Source organism: Ambystoma mexicanum, chromosome 5q (assembly GCF_040938575.1).
Source record: "Ambystoma mexicanum isolate Mex_15411 chromosome 5q, UKY_AmexF1_1, whole genome shotgun sequence".
In the NCBI taxonomy this organism is placed as follows: Eukaryota; Metazoa; Chordata; class Amphibia; order Caudata; family Ambystomatidae; genus Ambystoma; species Ambystoma mexicanum.
In genome coordinates, this window is record NC_090933.1 from 95,460,894 (window position 1) to 95,475,178 (window position 14,285).

General features: G+C 44.9%; 1 protein-coding gene across 7 annotated transcripts in view; it reads left to right on the forward strand.

Annotated features, from left to right (window-relative positions):
• BRD9 (bromodomain containing 9) overlaps positions 1-14,285 on the forward strand; it is a 1,136,180-nt gene that overhangs the window by 943,354 nt on the left and 178,541 nt on the right. For all 7 annotated transcript variants that reach the window (XM_069620588.1, XM_069620585.1, XM_069620589.1 and 4 more), the window contains exon 15: positions 9,695-9,797. In XM_069620588.1, coding sequence (XP_069476689.1) covers positions 9,695-9,797 — 103 coding nt within the window. The remainder of the gene's footprint in view (positions 1-9,694; positions 9,798-14,285) is intronic.

A 14,285-nucleotide genomic window follows, 5' to 3' on the forward strand; every position in this document is an offset into this window, starting at 1 on the left:
TTGAAGCTACTGGCAACACATGGGCAAGGGAGGTGGCCTGGCAGACTCTTTAAGGACATATTTGAGATCTACCAGTGAGAAAAAAAGAAATCAATTTAGGAGAACACTCCCAATACCTATGTGAGTGGACACAACTGAAAGCAGGGCCTTATGGTCCACTGTATCAAAATAATGCAGAGTATGCTATTCACAACCAATGTCACAATTTTTAGCCATGTTTGGGTCCAATTCTCCCCATAGTCAATATGAGCCAGATTATACAATGACACTACTTTCTCAATTATCATTCACCAGAAAGTGAAGATTGTGTAAAAATTACTACAGGTCCGTGGGTCTAAGCTATCCCTTTTCAATAGCAGTTTAAGGAGACCATGCTGCAAATGGTTGGGAAACAATTCATATGTAATAAATACACTTGTAAAGCGTATAGCCACCAAAGGTATCATGTCACTGTTTGTTCGGAAGATTAAGAAAAGAAATAAAGTGAGGAGCAGTGGGTTTTCAGAGAACATAGTTGTGTACGTTGGTTCCAAAAAGCGTGAACGGGTGGAGAGAAATCTCTACCATCTTTACATTGAGTGTGATAGCTAGATATATTCGGAAGTCACAGATAGGATAAACGGAGCATAGAGTGCTTTAGTTAACCAGCACATAGGAGAGCAAGGTGGTGCCATGCCCATGGAACGCTCGATGGACAGTGCAAAGGATTTTAAACTAGATTCTAGCACATATATGGAGCCAGTGAAGTTTAACAAGAAAGTGCCCAGTGACATTTGAAAGGGAGCATCCAAGGCTAAATTGGCAGCAGCATTTTGGATCACCTGAAGACGTTGAATTACATGGTGTTAGGGTCCTGACTGGAGAGTGTTCCAATCGTACACCGTGCAACCTTCTAAAGTAGAGACTGCTATAATGTACAGAGGGAGATGGACAATAGTTACATGTTACAGATGGCCTCAACATACCAACTCCCAGAGATAGTTCAAGGGTTTCGAATAAGCATCCTCAAAGGGACTGTAAAGGCAGTTCCCCTCTCTTATTTGTGATACCAAACTCTTCATCAAGATGGCCCCAACCCAAGACCCATATAGCACCCTCAACAACTTCCTCACTGACATATACAGCTGGATGACAACCATCAACCTCAAGCTAAACCGGACCAAAAACAGACATAATGATCTCTCCTCCAGAGGACAACGCAGCAGACACACAACTGGACTGGCTGTCTGGCATGGGAACCCAACCAGAAGCATCGGCTGTGGTAAAAAATCTGGCAATACTCATTTTCAACAGACGTTCACTGTAACCACAAGTCAACGCAATACCAAAGAAATGCTTCTACCTCCTGAAACCACTCAGAGTGATACTCCTCTATCACCCTTTCCCAATTATCTCCCTTGTATTAACAAGTATCAATTATGTAAACAGCCTCTACCTTGGAATGCCAGAACAGCTCACTCAAAAACTCCCACGAATCTGCAACACTGCAACAAGGAATACTCCTGAAACTAAACACAAGAGAGCACATCACACCAGCCCTGAAAGGTCTACACTGGCTCCCTGTTAAAAAGCGCATTATCTTCAAAGCGCTCTGCATCGCCCACAAATCATTTCAGGGACAAGGAGTTCAATTCCTCTAGGCCAAGATCAACCGCTACCAAGCAGGAACAAACCTAAGATCAACGGACCTCCAAATCGAAATGAAACAATACGAAAAACTGAAATTCGTAGGAACCGCATTGTCAGGTCTAATCGCCAATCTATGGAACACAATCCTGAAGGAAATGAGAACGACGGAAGACCACCTCACGTTCAGAAAATGATGCGCATTACGCACAGAGCTATTCATGGTCAAGGAGCAGAATTCAGACAAAAAAAGATAATCATCTACCCGCCGACAAGAAACCTCAGATAAAACAATGACATCCACCTGGAACCAAGACCATACACAAGAACACGACTAAAAACCTGGCTATTCATCTCCCAATGATTAACATAAAACAGGCACCGCCAGCGATACCTAAGGGGACCCAAGATATCCCAATGACAGCACAAACTCTGGGACCAGCAATAAAACTAAATCATTGCATCAGCTACTAACCATCCATGCTCCTGACGCCTCTCCAGCATACCCCACACTGATCTTGCATGATCTACCTGATCAGCCTAATTACACAAAATGCTGTCCATCACACACCTAGAGACAAAGGACATGGAAGTTTCGGGACCCTCCCTCACTTCCTGCCTTTCCAGACACACTGAAACCTGGGCGGGCTTCAGTGCTGAATACCGCCAAAGGCAAAACACACAAAGGACTCAAACCAGTTTCAACTAACAGAGTAAAAGCCCAGAAGAAACAAATAACCCAAAAATGGCGAAAAAAGAAGACGGGGGCCATCTTGGAAAAATTGACACCCATGGGTGCTGTACTGTAGCTGAGGGTTCAGCGTGCGGTAAAGATGCACACTGGTAGTAAAATTAAACCACTGCCACCAGCCATTTAAAGTGTTAGTGTAACAAAATGTTACATGAGAAGTGGGATAGGAATTACTAAGTAACCCCCAGTACGCCACATAGTGTGGTGTGTGCTGGTCCCACAAAGCGAAAAGTAAGACTAGGATCATCTTACTATTCTTGGGAACGTTAGTTCACCCAAGAACATTTATTTAAAGGTGCTTTGTGTCACTATACGAAAAGCAGATGCCTATGGAGTTTCAGACTCCATAAAACAGTAAAACACACAAACTCCAGTCAGGAAAAATACATGAGGGAGTGAGAAAAAGGACCCACTCATTCGGGAGGAAACAATCACAAGCCCTAAGTCCAGCAAACAAGCTGGGGGTCTCTACGGCTGAAGGGAATTGGCACAGAAATGAAAATTCCCCCTAACACTAACCTTCTCTGAAAATCGCCTCCCCACTCCTGTGCACCATCCTCCCTCTATGTGGTGACTTGGTCTGCCACCTCCTCCTCTTACCTCACCTGAACAATACACTACTTCCTGCCTCCAGCTTCATTCTTCTTTTCTTGTTCCCATTAGTTCTCTTTCTCGTGCCTATCTTACCTTCCCCACCCAGGAGCTGTTACAGACAAAAGAATGTATCAAAAAGGGGCAAAGCCCCACCCCTTTTCCCACAAGGGTCTGTGCACTTGGTCAATGGTTGCCCGCATTGGATAGCATTTCTGTTCTGTTTGGGGAGCGGCGAAATGGCGGAATCAAACTGGTAATGTTAATGTTAGTGCACGGTATAAATATCCTTTAACATTATCACCACTGCAGTGGTCCCACGGCGCTTTGGCGGCTCTGAAAGTTAAGAGGGTAGGGTTGTCAGTTCGGTTTGGCACTGTTCGCTGAGCATGGGTGCTGTTCATGGATCGGTAGATTCCGATGTGCTATTGTGTGAGACTGTGTGACTTGTTTTGTGATTGCGGTGTAGTGAAGTGGGTGCAGATTGCTGCTCAAGGAAGTCGTTTGTGTTTGTTTAGCTTGTGAAGGGTGTATGCAGAGCGGGGAGTTGAGGTTTAGCAGTTCGGTTAGTTGGGCTTTTTCTTATCTTATTGCTTAGGGCATTCAGGATTCACCTTGTCCCTCGCCATGTTCTGCGCCAGTGGGATTTTCTTTGAGCTGCTAGGTGGTGTGAGGGTAGGAAAGAGGTGAGGCTCCCTTGCTGTGAGAGGTGTATGGTATTGGCTCGTTCGTGGGTCGCCAGGGGATGCCTGTTGTCGCCTCCCTGGGGGTGTAGGGCTGGTACCCTCCCTCAGATTTGTAGAGGGAAGTGAAACCCCCTTTCCCTTTTTGCGTTAGGAGGTGTAGGGTATTAGGATCGTATGTGGGTCTCCATGGGGTTGCCTGTCATCTCCCTGGGTTATTATGGCTGGTTCCCTCCCTCCTAGTTATAGGTGGTCCCTGTCTCACTGGCTCCCTTCATGGCTGAGCACTCTCTTGCTTACAGTTAGGGCATCTGTTCGTAGTGCAGCCTGGATTTGGGCAGTGTATATGTTCTGGGTTGACTGCTTCCCCCCGGCTTCTGCCTTCCATGTGTGATCATTGTTGCCCATTTTATTTTCTGTGCAGTCTTAGTGTTTCTATTCATTCCTGTCCAATAATGTACTGAAGAGCCAGGTTTTAACTGATTTTGTGAAATTTAAGTGGTCCTTTGTGTTACATATTTCTTTTGGAAGGGTTGGCCAGGCGGGCGAATGAGGATCCTCCATCGTTTTAAATGTAATTTGCTGTTTGATTGGCAGCCCGTGAAGCATTTTTAGCGCTGGGGTGATGTGGTCTCTCTGTGATAGTTTGAGGAGAAGTCTTGCTGCTGCATTTTGGATACGTTGTAGTTTCTTCAGTAGATGTTCTGGCATTCCGATGTAATGGCTGTTGGCAATATCTATCCTGGACATGAGTGCGATGATGGTCAGTGTTTTATGAGTGAACGGGAAGAATGGTAGGATTATTTTCGTCATGTGTAGGAGGAAGAAGCATTTCTTGATAATTGCATTTACTTGAGGTTCTAGTGTCAGCGCGTTGTCAATTAGGACCCCAAGGTTTTTGACTAATTTGGATGGTGTGGGCGCTGTTCCGAGTTCTCGGATTCCAGGGGATATACTGGTTATTTTCCTGGTTTTTGGAGACGATCATAATTTCTGTCTTGCCTGGGTTGAGTTTGAGGTTGTTTGTGTTCATCCATTCGTAGAGTTCTTTTAGACAATCCTCCAGCGGTGTGTTCTATTCTTGTGGGTCTTTGATTTTATAGATGATCTGTGTGTCATCTGCTTAGTTGTAGCAGGTGAGACTGTGTCTTTTGATGAGCTTGATTAGTGGGGTCAGGTAGATATTGAGGAATTAGTGGGAAGCAAGGCGACACAGAGCAACACAGGTTCGAACCCCGGGTCCGCGCTTGGAAACCTCTGGGTATTAAGTGTGTTATAAATAACCTATCATATTGTCACGATTCCTGCACCTCATGTCCCCAGCCCTCCAAGATGTCAGGCTCAAGCCAGGCCACGATCACCTACATGGCCCTCAAGGGCCTCTCCATCCCTCCAAAGACCCACTGGGAGTCAGACTTGGCGCTTGTGGCACCAGACTCACTCACTCCCGTAGGATAACATTGGGGATTGGACTTGTAGTGCTTTGATGGGAAAAAGATGGATGCCCCCACATATTTCGGTTCCCAGAACTGCATGTGCAGTCTAGTCTTTTGGGTGTGGTTCAGCCCAGAGACACCTAGTATTCCCAGAGACTATTTAAGCCACGCCCAGGCTGAGAAACATGCTTTGCGTTTTCTGCACATGCAGCGTGACACTCACCGTGTTCGGATTGGTCTCCAGTAGGCCTTCATCTTTCTTCTGCGCTCATCTCCTGCAAGAACAAGAACACTGTTAGGAACAGCCTTACCTTGCGGCTCTTCTGCCCATCATTCATCGCTCCTTCTGTTCTGTGGGCATCTTTGGCGGTGTCATTCCCATCCCGGCACACCGCTTCCTAAGGAAAAGGGAAAAGAACAGAAAAAAGGCATTAGTAAGCATTCTGCAAATCTTCGCTTATTTGTAAAGACTGTACGAGCTTTAAACGCTTACCTGAATCCCAGCCGCTCTGGGGGAACTCTGTCTCCGGAACTTCTCATCCATCTGCAAGAGGGAAAAGACACTCCAGGTTAGCGTGGAAACAACTAGAGGCGCCGCATACCGCGCTTACTCACTGCATTTGTTCTTCATAACCGGCATCCATGCTGAAAACGTTGCGGCACCTAAAAGACAAAGAAAAAGAACTCAGTTCAATACAAATACGAAAGGGGTGCATTGCGCATCGCGCTCTCACTCACCTTCAGCGCTTCTCATCTCAGCAGCACTCCGCCATCCCCGGACGCCGGCTATCATCTAAGGAAGGAAAGGAACGAAGTTAGAGAACTGTTCAAAAGACTCATTATACTTACCTGTCGGACTCTTGCCAGTGAAGTAACTAGGCAGCAACGAGCCAGCATCAATCAACGCGCCCATGCGCTGAAAGCAGGACGGAGAGCACACTATCCAAGAAAACAAGGTGAGCTGTGGATCAAAGGGAAGGGTTGGACCCCAGGGAAGAAAGGGTTCAAGCACACAGAGACAATAGGGAGTTAAACTCTACCAATCCTGTGTTTCAGGCCCAGTTGCCAGTCGAGTAGCCTCCAGGGAAGGGTTTGAGGTCGTAAGAGGTCAGAACAGGCTGAGTGACGTCCCCGTGGATACCAGGTGAGCGTTACACATATCATATCTGGCATTGTTGATGGTGTTAAGTTGTTCGGGTGGGTGGTAATATTTGAGGTATGGTGTAAGGTATAAGGGTTTTTCTTTTCTTATGATGCTTGTTCTGTGGGCCACCATGTTTTTTGGGATTTGTTTTGCACTTGTGACCATGGTCAGTTGGTGCAGGGCGTGGTGTGGTTCTGTTTGGTTAATTCCCACTCTTGCTCTCCTATTGCGCTGTCCTATTTTGTTTCGTGACATATTTAGGCCGTAAGTTGATTTTAGTTGTTTGTATTGTAGAGGGATGGTGTTGCATACCAGGGGATTCCTTACCCTAGATCTCGATTATCTAGTGGCGAGTAGAGGGGGCGGCGGTTCCAGGCTTTAATCAGTATTATGTTACAACCAATTGCAAGGGGGAGGGTGGGGACAGTGAGAAAGTCAGAAACAAAGAACTACACCCCGGAGACTGCACACTCGATGTAGGCCAGCTTAAAAAACAGGTGGGAGTCCACAACAAAACATAGGATAAACCCCACAGAATACCACAAACTAGGCAAAAAACAATTGCAAAAAGCACCCAAATCCCTTCACAAAAGCACCTGAAGCAGTTCAAAAACTGACTGAAATCAATGTAAAGCTAGTCACTGAGCATCAACCATCCCCTAAGACTGCTCTTAAAGTGGTTTCCTTGTAGGATGCTTCCAGATTGCAGTCGGGAAGGCAAGTGAAAATGGCTGCCAGGAACAGAGCCAGAGAGACACCTGACTGTTCCAGCAAATTGGAAGGTGGTGGTTGGGGACAGGGAGAAAGCCAGAAACAAACGACGGACTACACCCCAGAGACTGCACGCTCTAAATGCAGTCAATGAGCCTCTCTGCAGCTGAATCAGAAGTATATGCAGGAATGTCTTTGAAGCACTGGGGAGGGAACCACATCCACCTGGTTTGTACAAGTCTGTATCAGGGAGTTGTGCCGCAGCAGCTCTCTGATTGTGTAGGTGCTGCTTGGCGGTGTGTAATATGCCCTACATGCATGCATGCTCCTCTTCCCCCTCTCATTGTCTCTCCCTTCTCTTCCTCCCTCTCTCTTCTTCTTCTCCTCCTCCTCCTGTCCCCCCGTGTTGCAGGTGGACAGCCCAGACAGTTGATGCATTTCGGGGCCGGCAGTGCAAAGAAAGAAACTGGCTAGCATCTTGAGGTGATATGGGGTGATTAACAATGGTGCTGCCAAAGCACATATAGGCACTTGAGGGGAGATTGAAACTACAGCCTGCCCACTGTCATGTTCCCCCTTTGGGGTAGGAATGGCACTTGCTTCCAGCCCGGTAGACCTCCCATCACCACGTGAGAAGCTCAGCCTTCTGACCTTCCCTGTCACACAAGTTCTTGCAGAGGATTTTGACAGAGAGAAAGCAGCTAATAGAGACTGTGTTGATCTGAGAGTGGGAGGGCACGGGGGACTGACCAGAATCGAAGCAAAAACCCAAATTACGAACAGACTAAACGGGAGTAGATGGTGGTTTCAGCTCAGAAGGAAGGGGCGCCAAGGGTCGGGGCTGCCACCTACTGTCGGAACCGTGGTCTTATCACAGTTCAGTTTCAGCTGTTGGCCTGCCCTCTATAGATCAATGGTCCTCATGCAGTCTGAACAATCAGACGGTTATGTCCCCATACCCTGGTACCTAGAGAGCATGATCTGTGAATCATCAGTATAACAGTAGAACAAAAGGCATTGATCATGGATTAGCTGCACCAAAGACTGGAGATAAAGGTTAAAGAGCAGTTACAGGACAGGGCCCTGGGAAAGCCTGCAGGGTTGAAGGGAGAATAAAGGGTGCAAGAAGAACATCCTGTTAACAATCAGTTTTAAAAGAAGTAAACCAGTAGAAGACTGCTGCCCTTTACGCTTTGAGACAATCCAAGGGGATGGTGTGGTGGACAGTGTCAACACTTGAGTATTCTCAAGGCTGTGACATCGCCGACATCTGAAGCCATGCAGAAGTCCTCATGGGCAGCAAGCACTGGTTCTGTGCCCGCAGCATGGTGAAACACGGCTTGAAAGGGGTGGATAGAAGAGAATTACTCAAGGATATCAGACTAAAATTGTACTAAACTGGTGGATCAAGTGAAGCTTCTTTCAAGACTGGACCAAAAACAGCAGATTTCCGAAGGATAGGGACAATCCCTCTTTCAATGGCAAATGAATGAGAAACATGAAGGGGGGTGCAATCATGCTGGCACAAAATTTAAGAATTTTAATCAGGATCCGATTGATGAGGGAATTTAATTTAACTGAGTGGAAGGGGAGAGACATAGCATCCTGAGGGGAGAACAGGAAAAGAGATGGCAGTGTTTTCTGGTGTGATGGAAAGTTTTTTCAAACACTTTTTAATATGTATGCTTGATTTTAGTATCAACAAAAACTAAAGCAGAAATTAGCAAACGATTGTGAGGTAATAGGTGACCCTCATCTGCTCTAGATACAGAAAGTTACTTCACAATCTTAAAAATTTCTTTCTGGAAGTTTGAAACCCCCCAATACAAGAGTCCAGGTGCTCTGGTTTAGCTTTATAGCTAGAGTGCTACGTTTTATTGAAAACTTGGTGCAGATTATATGGCTGAAAACTTGGTGTAGATTATATGGCTTTGTATAATTGACTAAATTTGAGAAAAGGTTTTACATAACTGTCACCAGTTAGAGATGTATGGGCGAAGAGAGGGATAATCAGTTTCCCACCCTATGTTCTGATTTGTATAATGACTGCACTATCAACGTTCAATCTGGCAAGTTTATAGTCTGAGTTTTTACAGATTTATTCAACCATAGAGTTGACGGTTTAAGGCTTTAAGGCAGAAGAAGTTCTTAGGGAGCAGAGGAGCAACTGAATTGGCTGTAGAAGACAGCCATGCAGTGAAATTGAGAAGAATAAAGGGAGATTGTCCCAAAGAAAAGCTGGAAGGTAAGAAGATGATCCGAGTAGATTGAAAATCACTTATGGATAGTTTATACCAAGAGTGAGAGAGGTGGGAGATTGCATCACTGAACTAACACTTTCACCTCAGCAGCATTCTCCTGAACCCCCAAACCCCATGCAGGTCACTTGGGAGGTTGACAAATGGTATAGATTACCAGCACTAGAGTGACTATGGTGAGTAGAAAATTAGGATAGGTTGCACATTACACAAGTAACGTTGGAAAGGTAGCACTGTTGGTTCAATTGATGAGTCAAGGATACTCCTATAGCTCGAAGATCAGCCTTTTACCATTCCAAGTTTAGTTGATATGAACACATGTTTTTCGCCTTGAAACAATTCAGCTTTCAACTTGCACTCTACGATTCTGCAAAATGTAGATATCTATGTTAAAGCCATCTGATTAACGGAATATTTTAATTTCTAAACTGTTCATTTTCGTTTTTAGTTTTATTTATGTTGTCCATCTTGTGCATTTTTCTTTTGAATTTCAGACAGGGGAATCGGTTGGAGATGGCACTAATTCAGTTCTCAATTTTATGTCAATGAAGTCTTATTCAGACATGTCTCTTGATATGTCCATGTTAAACTCATTGGGTAAGTACAATTTCATCTATTTTTGTACACGCCAGTGATTGTCTTTTGAAAAGTTTAGTTCAAATTGGTAATGATGAACATTTTAGTGAGAGATATGTATTATTTTATCACATGAAAAAAAAACATTACTTTGAGTTAGGGTACAGCCAAAGTGATATAATTCCCGGTATTCTCGTATTTTGGAGCATACCACCACTGTATCTTCGTCTTTGCTAAATAATGTACCCATTCCTCTGTAATACCAGAATAATGCTTGATCTTATTTATTTTAATTTGTGTGTGGTTCCAGAGGTACAATTTATTTGTATCCTGTGCACATACTGAGATACCTTATAAACTGGCAAAACATTATTTTTTTATTTTTATTTTGTACAGGACTTTATTGCATAACATAGATTCCTTAATGTATCTGCTTGCTCCTCTGTATGTTTGTCAATACAAGCTTGTCAAGGAATGTGCTGAATTACATTGCATTTGCTAGTGCTCAAATGGCAAGTTCAAATTTTATTAGGGAAACAGAAGCAAGAATTATGCATTTTATTCTCTTTTCTTTTCTTTTTTTTATTAATTTATTTCATTTGTCATAAACTTAACAGGCAATTGAGGAGTAATATATAACATGCATCAATAAACAGTAAAGAAGATCATAACTGAAGATTCATGTGCATTTGCAAATAGTCCACTAAGCAATAAACAAATAGCAGTAATATATAACCAAACCCTCCAGAAAGACAAAACACAAAAAGAGACTCATTCACACGCACATACACCACAAACTACACAATCTTCAGTAGATTCAACCATCTTTCATACACATTTATAGTCTCAGTTCAACCATACAGCTTGTTAAAGGAAGTCCACATTTCAAGATATCAGTCATATCCTTTCTACCAAACGACATCTTTTCAAAACTAGATAAAACTTGCATATCACAAATCTAATCTTCCACTTGTGTCTTTTTCAGCATTTTCCAGACCTTCATTATTAGTTAACCGCTATCACTAATGACTTATCGATCCAACAGCAATGTCACCGGGCCACAACACACCTACCAGCCTTTGACTGGTAACGGCTCACGTGGAAATGCCAAACCCATAATCAAATCTACCCTATCCAAGATTTCTTTCCAATAATCAAGTACCTTCCCACATTCCGACAGCATATGTAACGAAGTACCTTCTGCCGAACCACAACCCCAGCATATATTATCATCTATCAGTCCTAATTTATGCATGCATGCATACCAATGTCAAGTATAAACGCCCTACTACCTTTTGATCAATCAATCTCAGGTTCATGGGTAACTTTGCTTTTTACCCAGCTCTCGATATAAACTCTGAGTGATCAGATGAGATCTTGCATTGCAACTCTACCTCCCACTCTCGACGTAGCTTATCCCAGCTTTCATACATAAATACATTCTAATGGATTCCTTTCACTGACAGGTTCATCATTTTAGAATAATCTTCCTAGATTCAGGTCTGGCTTTAGATTTTTTCAGCCCCCAGAGGGCACACATCATTGGCACAGCTTGGTGTTGGTGCCACTTATGACTCTGGGTAAGGTGTAAGTGATATGTAGGGAGCAGACTGGGCTCATGAACTCAGTCCCTTTTTGTTAGCTCCCTTGGATGCATAGGGAACATGACTGCTACTTACTTTAATGTGTCATGCTTCCCTTAACGCTTCAAACTTCAACCCGTGTGTTGACTGTACAAAACTGGATCATGACAAGAATTAGTGCAGCTCCTTCAAGTCTTAGTCAAGACTCCTTTCCTGAGCATAATATTAGGCAAACAATCTCCTATGATTCTCTGATTGTGCCTTTCAAAACTATGGTTGCAAACACTCTGGAGTGCCTTGGTACTACAGCACCTTCCATTGCTCAAAGGCAGCATGATCTCATGGACATTATGGAGCAAGATCTACCCAAGCAGAGGAGACGCTGCTCCTCCTTCAGCTCGTTTCACACAGACCTTGTACTCTGTGTGGGGAAAAGCCAGCATCCGCTACAGACGTCAACAAAAGATCTGGTGAAGAAAGTCTGGCCTGCGAAAGCACATGCTGCACTGCTGAGTGCAGTTAATGGAGTAAAAAGCAGGTGAAAGGGCACTGAACACGAACAACTGGGCCTTTTGTTTAAGGTAAGATGTACGCCTGAGTTTTATCTTCCTTGTCAGCTATGAGTTATGCGTGCCTTGAACACACAGCGTTATAATCTCTGCAGCATGCCTCCCTACGTCCCATCCCCCAGCAAAGGTCACGGTGTGGCTAATGAAGTAGAAGCCCTTTCAGACTTTATGATGCTTCAGAGCATAAACATGAACGACCACAGAGCTGCACAAATTTGCAAAGACAATGTCGAATCCACTACGAGGTTATCAGCAAATGATATGCAAATTGCAGGGATGGCAGTGGATGGTGAAACAGTTTCTGATGCTTGTAAATTTGTTTCGAATCACATGATGTGTGGTAATTGCAGAGTATTGCATCTTTCTTTCAAAGACCGAAAAGGGACATCGACATGAGTGTGACTGTAACACTATCCCTAACGTGAGGTGTGGTGTACCCAAAATCCGTCACGAGTTGAGGTCCCACCAGATTGTTTTTTTCCACCTATTTTGTAGGTCGCCTACTGTGGAGCTTGTTTCATAGTTTATATTGCTTTGTCTTTGCTTAGCACATTATTGCCAAGCTTCTTCAACGGCTTTCTCGACGACTGTGGCATCCTCTTGACGACTAATCCTGCCTCGCCGATACTGCACCTCTGGCAGCTCAACGGCTGATTTCTTCTTGGCCTTGGCCCTCAGGCCTGGCCTAACAATAGGGAGAGTGGGGACACCTTTTACAGACTTTCTTCTGAGAATACATTTTCTTTGGCCCCTCTCTTCCCTTTCCTTCCGTATGGCTGCCTTTTTTCTCCAGTTTGGAACTGAACATCCTTTAAATTTTGCCCGTCTTGTAATGGCCAATTCCCCTGGAAGGACACTCATTCAGAGTGCAATCGGTGCCTCCCTCTGAACCTTGGCATTGCAAGGCCTGTTATCTTTTTTGTCTTAAAACCCTAAAAGACTGGCGCACCAAGTGGTGGGCGGCCTACGCTTTGCAGGCCAGAGAGTCACTATCCCGCCGGCGCCATCGCCTCGGTCAAGAAATCTGTTGATAGCCACGGCTCTGATTCAGACTCTGTAGACGCAGCGGTGGAGTCTGTCGATTCCCACGTGTCTGGCCCCGATAAGCATGCCGCCAGCAGTACGATGGGTACTCCACACCCCGGCGACAAGGACACACACCACATCACTACTAAAACTAAGCACATAACCCCTCATCCTCTCTCGACGGACTCATCGAGGATGCCATTGATGCCCGTAGGCCCATCGAAGACTTCGAAGCCTACCAAACCTTGTGCTTCAGCGCCCGCTGCGCTCCTGCCATCGTTGACTGCGCAAAGCCCTAAGACTTCTAATTTACTCCACATAAATCCTGGGCTCTCTGTACGGTAGCGTTGAAAGGTGCGCCGAAACGAGCCCCACTGTCTAAAACACTTACAAAGCTTCAGGAAAAACTCTCTAAGGCACATTCCTGTGGTTTTGAGCCTAAAAAGGCCCCCTCTCTGCCAGAAGGCTTTTCTCAAGCCTCCTCTCCTCTCTCTCAGGCCTTGCAACAGGATCCTCCCAGGACTACCTCCTCCTTCCACCCCACCTGAAGACTCCTCTTTCTCTGTGCGAACTAGGAAGCGTTTTGAGGTCTGTATGTAGAGGATGCCTGATTTTATAACGTTTTCAGATACATTTGATGAGGTGATTAAAAGCAGAAGCCTATGGACACTTGCCCTATGTTAGGGAGATTTATCATTTTTATGCTTCATCCCCTCTCCTAGTGAGACCCCCAGCACGTTTGGACCTTTTTTCTTTCAAACCTGAACGAGTGGAGACTTTTTCCACTCATTCATTCTTGTAGGCTCTGCCTTTTGGAACTCTATTATTAATATCATACCTGTACTATGGAGTCTGTCTGCTCCAAAGCTCTTAGTGGCATCTGTGTTTTACTACTGCAGCACAAAGTTCCTTTTGGGCAGTGTTTCTGGGGACCCTTAGGGTCCTCCTTTAAGATTTTTTTTTTTATTCCTCTAGTAACTACAGTTCGAGGGGATTGGGTCCTCCGACGTATTCCATATCTATGACAGTAATCACCACAGCTGTGCTGCTTCGGAAAATCTTCGGCGTCTGCGTCCTGCGTCGATGACGTCAATGCGCCGCCCTCGAGGACCTCCTCCGACGGCCGACATCACTGGATGTTATAAGTAGGACGCAGGACGCCCGTAGCCTCAGTTCCGTTTTTTCCGAGAACGTGTCCGCTTCGTGAATCTCGGTACACCTCGACTCTTTGGAGTTTCTGTTGTTCATCTCTGTTCTTCGAACCTGTTCGTTTGTGAAGTTATTCTTCGTGAAGATGTCTACCTCGTCTTCCACACCGCGTCCGGGCTTTA